At 47.8% G+C, this 5,509-nt stretch overlaps 1 protein-coding gene across 2 annotated transcripts; it reads right to left on the bottom strand.

The window, feature by feature from the left end:
- Positions 1 to 727: 727 nt before the first annotated feature.
- Positions 728 to 2,023, bottom strand: LOC116547612 (isoaspartyl peptidase/L-asparaginase-like). Of its 2 annotated transcripts, none has more exons than XM_032273503.1 (2): positions 1,619 to 2,023; positions 728 to 1,005 (listed from the first exon to the last, which is right to left on the bottom strand). In XM_032273503.1, the coding sequence occupies exons 1-2, from the start codon at positions 1,665 to 1,667 to the stop codon at positions 743 to 745; spliced, it is 312 nt and encodes a 103-aa protein (XP_032129394.1). In that variant the 5' UTR covers positions 1,668 to 2,023; the 3' UTR covers positions 728 to 742. The 2 variants fall into 2 exon arrangements, 1 of the variants encoding a protein (XP_032129394.1); XR_004267116.1 differs by lacking the exon at positions 1,619 to 2,023 and adding an exon at positions 1,387 to 1,540 and having other exon boundaries at positions 789 to 1,005.
- Positions 2,024 to 5,509: the final 3,486 nt, after the last annotated feature.

The raw sequence follows: 5,509 nt of genomic DNA, 5'->3' as shown, positions 1-5,509 counted from the left end.
TTTTTTGAGATGGAGTCTAGCTCTGATGCCCAGGCTGGAGTACAGTGGCATGATCTCAGCTCACTGCAACCTCTGCCTCGCAGGTTTAAGTGACTTTCCTGCCTCAGCCTCCCAAGTAGCTGGGATTACAGGCTCCCACCTCAATACCTGGCTAATTTTTATTTTATTTTTAGTAGAGATGGGGTTTTGCCTATTGGCCAGGCTGGTCTCAAAATGCTGACCTCAGGTGATCTGCCTGCCTTGACCTCCCAAAGTCCTGGGATTACAGGTGTTGAGTCACCGTGCTCAACAACCTTCTATCAATTCCCTCTGCAGCCATGAGTCCTTATATAATCCAGACATTCCCTTCTATGGATTCTAGGTCTTTAGACAAAACTTTAAACCAATTGTCATCAGAAAATCTTTGAATCTACCTATGACCTGGAAGCCACCCTCCCGCCCAGTAGTCCCACCTTTCCAGATGGAACCAATGTACATCTTATATGTACTGATAGACGTCTTTTGTCTCCCTAAATCGTATAAAACAAGCTGTAGCCCAACCACCTTGGGCACAAGTTCTCAGGATTTCCCAAGAGCTGTATCACAGGCAATTGGTCACTCATATTTGGCTCAGAATAAATCTCTCCAAGTATTCTAGCATTTGACTCTTTTCATCACAGGTGAAAAATAAAATACTGTTTCTTTTTTACATATGTGGTGTCACCCCAAAGTTCATTGGATTCCCCGACACTTTACATAGGTTTTATTTATTATGAGGGAGGAGCTTGACCGGACTGACATTATTTACTAGCCGAAAGGCACATTTACCTGCGTTGAACTCGGGATTGTCTTCCAGGGTGACCACAGCTCCCTCCACAGCGTCCACGGCGCTCCCGCCCTCCCGGAGGATGCAGTAGCCCACGGTGGCGGCTCTGACGATGCCCTGGCGCAATCTCTCCTTCACATCCTCGGAGACGGGGCCAGCTCCGCCGTGGACCACCAAGACGGGATTCATGTCGGCGGATCCTAGGCAGCAGGAAAACGAAAGCGTCGTCCAAAGCCAGCCCGAGGAAGCCGCGGGGACACAAGGTCCTGGGGAGATCTCGCTGGGACAGCGCCCAGTCTCTATTTAGGGAGGTCGGGTTGACAGCGGTAGGTGGGAAGGGGCGGCTCGGTCGAGCTTGGTACAAAGAGCCCAGGGGGCCCCGCGCTCTCCCGCGTTCCTCTCCGCCCCGGCCCGGACCTGCTGGGGCCTCAGTTTCCCCGGGGACGTTGCCCCGCGCCCACCGCCGCCCGCTCCAAGCCCCGACACAGAGGGAGGATATATATTTCGCCTTCCGGAAAATGTCTATTTTCCTTCGTCCTCCCCAGTCTCGCAAGGCTGCTCCGGGAGGACCGCGGGCTTACTGAGGGCACCGCGGGAGGCGGACGCCGAAGTCTCTGGGTGGGTCTAGCGCTCCCCGCAGCCGGCCAGTCCCGCGGCTCAGCGGAGCCGGCTGGAAACTGCTCAGCCGGCATCTGCTCCCTCCGCCACCGCTATGCGCCTGCGCACGAGGGCGGGGCCGCCGCACCGCCCGACTCCCGGAAAGCCCCGACGCCCGGAAAGCCCCGACGCCCGGTCAGAGCGCACCAGTCTCACCGCTCTCGGGAGTCTCGGCTTCTGGCCCGTGTGAGCTTCCTAGTGGCATGATGGGACCTTCTTCCTCCTGACGAGACTGGGAGCTGGGTGGTTGGATTGGTGGTGAGAAGCGTCAAGTGGCGTCCCACGGTTTTGTAATTGCAAATTGAAAAGCAACGCTGGGCCGGCGCAGTGGCTCACACCTGTAATCCCAGCACTTTGGGAGGCCGAGGCAGGCGGATCACCTGAGGTCAGGAGTTCGAGACCAGCCTGACCAACACGGAGAAGACTGCCTCTTCTGTTGGAAATGAGAGTTCGGAGTCACAAAGGAAATGAGCACTGGAACAAAAGATCTCTCAGCAAAGCAAATTTACCTCTGCCGAAGGGTGCTGCTGCTCGCACCTGGGGTGGTCACAAGAGCACAAGAAAAAAAGGAAGAACAGGGGTTTTTATTCTTAACTGCAGTTTGTCCCTGTTACTGTGTCCTGTCTCCATTGGCTGGAGTTGGACTGCGCAATCTAAACTAAACCCGATTGGCTAATTTGAAGAGTGCAGGGGCGTGGGCTACAATGGTAGGAAGGGTAGTTTTAGACAGGAAGAGTCCTTACCGCGGGAGTGGTAGTTTACAGAACGGCAACAGATGTGGGTTGCAGATTTGGGCCATAGTGAAAGTTGCTTACTGGAACCAGGGGAAGGGAGGCACAAAGAAGAAGGAAGTTTGGCCTTGAAAGTAGAGAACAAAGAATAAAGAAACTAAGCAAGCCAAACTTTTGAAGACGAACTTCTTTTTGTATATGTCGATTAAACCCTTTTAATTTTTATAATTCCTCTTCTTTAAACCTTTTTAACATGTCTTGACTTTGTTGTTCTGTTTGGTCTTCTAAAAGAAAATGCTCATTAATAGGGAGAAGGGTAATTGAGGGAGTTTTTGGTGAGAGCTGTTTCCATAAATCTTTGTATTAATCCTTGGGCACAGGGTATGATACAGCATCCTATGAGAATAAGTACACCTATGACAATTGTGAGAAAGTTAACATTGAGGACATGAGCCCTTTCCATTTACTGAATCACCTTTCCATAAAACTTGTGAAGGGATCATTTATTCTGGAATTTTTGGCTAGTTCATTTGATAAGAAGGTGAGGTTTGTAAATCTTTGGTAATTGTTGCATCAGGGACTGTGTTGTTAGGGACAAATGTACAGCATTGGATTCCAATCATGACACAGACTGCAGCTTTTTCTGCTAACATCATGTCAAGGGCTATTCTATTTTTCCAGGTTATTTGGCTGGTGGGGCCTAATTGTTCAGCTATCCCCTTCATAGCATCTCTAGTGTAATTGACAAATGGCTGTTTATAGTTTATCCAATCTACATTTTTACTTACAGTTGACCACCAGAATCGTGCAGATTTGAATCCTGTAGCTATTTGATTTCGAGTCTTAAATTTATCCGGTACTCCTAGTGGGATTCCAATAGCATCTATATAAATGTGAGGGTCAAAAGATCCGGGTGGAGCGCTTCTGTTCACCCAGTTTTGACATTCTTGCCTGCTGTGTTAGCGGAATGCCAGGGTGATAGGGATGGCCAATTGGACTAGAGCGAAAGTGCCGCTCCAGTTACTTAGCAGATAACTCAATAGTAGCTTTCCGCAATATCACCATACCTCTGCTCGGGTGTGAACAACAGCAGCTTGACTGGTAAGCTCCTGAAAGGCTTGGTTTCACTACACCTTTTTAGATCTCCGAGACGTTAACCTCTCCCCCTGTCATGAGAGACACAGATAAAATTAACATCCAAGGCTGGCAGCTGGATGACTCTCAGGGGCTGACCCAAAGAGCCTTTAACTTCAGGGAATAGCAGTGAGAGTCTTGCACACCTTACTGCTTCAGGCTGTGGGGTTTTGAAAGAGACTTACCATGCAGCTCATGCCCAGTCGGTCAGAAGACCATCCAAGTGGGAAAGGGACTATTTGAGCCTCTGGCCTGCCTGCCACACAAGCGTAACCGTCACTTTTGGTTATCGTGGGAACAGAATATTTAATCCATTCCAACCAGGCATTTGCATCTTGGTATCTTGTCTAAACTACTAAAGTTTGTTTTAAACTTTAACTTCTGCAATGTCTACTATGGCTTTGTAATTGGAGAGAGTAACAGTTTGATTGAAAGAAGATACTGAAGGAGAAGGGAGGGAAGCGGGTGGAGGAACAATGAAGTGCATCTCAAAAGATCCTATTGGGTCTACCCCTCCCACATCAGCTCCTAAGCTGTAGAAGCCACCTGGAGTGGGGTTACTGTCAGTAGGGGTGGGGACAATGATAGAGATTTGCAAAGGATTACCATTGTTGAAGTTGGCAATAGGAGGGAGTTATTCCTCTGTAAAGTGGATGTAAGGTTTTGGGACAATGCAGCTTCCTCCTGGGGAGGTCCAGCCTTGTTACTTGGTGGTCCAGATTACATCTCCCCAACCATAACAGAATTTCCACTGACTGCTTTGTGCTTTGCTGGTACAAGTGTCACTATTACAGGCAGTCTTGTTTATCTTAGAGGGGCAGAGGTACTTTTCGGAAGGGGCTAGCTTTCTTTGGTTTTGGAGATCTCCACGGGGCATAACAAGACAAGCATCAAAAGCGATAATTTGAGGTAGGCTTGAACTAGTTACGTTACATGAATGACAAGCTGGCTAGCCACAGTGAAGAAAGGCTATAAAATAATATAGTAGGTATGGGAGGGTTAGGTGTTTTTTTTGTTTTGTTTTGTTTTGTTTTAGCTTTAATCTGGTAGGACTTTCCCCTGGAATGATGGTCCATGACTCTGTAGGTAGTAATGTCTTCTTGGCCCGGGTATGATGAGTCTATCCTTTTTTTGCTGTTTGGACTGCAGCTCAGTGGTTAGGAGCACTAAGTAGGGTCCTTCCCAAGTTGGTTTGAGCTTTCCTCTTTCCAGCCTTTGATGAGAATGTGATCTCCGGCTGATGCTGATGTGCTGGGAGCTCCAGGGGTGGCGCCTATGCTAGGAGGCCTTTAGTTTTAAAAGAAAGTGGAAGATAGAGCAAGTATATCGTTTTTGAGGAACTGGTCTTTTGTTTCAAATGTGGGAATGTCAGCAGTGGAATGTAAATAAGGCAATCCATGTAGAGTTTCCTAAGGGGATAAATCAGCATCTTTCCAAGGGGCAGTTCTAATTCTCAACACAGCAATAGGAAGGCATTTAGTCCACGGCAACCAAGCCTCTAAGACTAATTTGATAAAGTGACTTTGTAGGGTTTGATTCATTCTGTTTACTCTTCCCGATGAGGGTGGGTGCCAGGGAGTATGGTATTCACATGTCATGTCTAGTACTTGGGATAGTTTTTTAATGATATGTGCAGTGATATGGATTCCATTATCTGAACCAATATTTTTTATTAGTGCAAACCTTGGTACAGTATTTTCAATAAGTGCCTTCACCACATTATTAGCAGTCGCATTTGAAAAGGAAATAGCTTCTACCCAGTGAGTGAGGTGATCTACTATCACTAATAGGGATTTTAGGCAACTGATTAAAGGCATCTCCAGGTAATAAATTTGGACACTTTGGAACAGTCGTAGTCCTGGACTTTTTCCCCCAAAGGGTGATTTTTTTAGAGTTTGCTTATTAGAGCCCCAAAGAGGTGATTCTAACCACAGTGGCACTGGGTGATCTAGGAGGAGGAGGCTTGGGGTGGGGAATGCCAGAGATGGGGAGAGGAGGGACTGGGTAGGGAGGGTCTGAGTCAGAAATGAAGGAGGCGTGTGAGAGAGACTGAGGAAGAAGGAATGGGGGTGGGAGGGAGGAGGAGAAGAAGAAAAGAAAGAAGCAACTAACATTTTCTTACTTTCTTTCTTTCTTTTCAAGAGAGAGTCTCACTCTGTTGCCAAGGTTGGAGTACAGTGGC

The sequence above is a fragment of the Sapajus apella genome, unplaced genomic scaffold (genome assembly GCF_009761245.1).
Source record: "Sapajus apella isolate SASKATOON/1434 unplaced genomic scaffold, GSC_monkey_1.0 scaffold3799, whole genome shotgun sequence".
Classification (NCBI taxonomy): Eukaryota; Metazoa; Chordata; class Mammalia; order Primates; family Cebidae; genus Sapajus; species Sapajus apella.
The sequence above is the reverse complement of the archived record's forward strand: the minus strand, read 5'-3'. Positions and strand labels throughout refer to the sequence as shown.

Excerpts from the sequence above, each read along its gene's own strand:
- LOC116547612 (XM_032273503.1), bottom strand. The coding sequence starts at position 1,667 with ATGCCACTAGGAAGCTCACACGGGCCAGAAGCCGAGACTCCCGAGAGC. Across the intron at positions 1,006-1,618 it reads AGCCGAGACTCCCGAGAGCG|GATCCGCCGACATGAATCCC; the intron begins GTGAGACTGGTG and ends CCTGCTGCCTAG.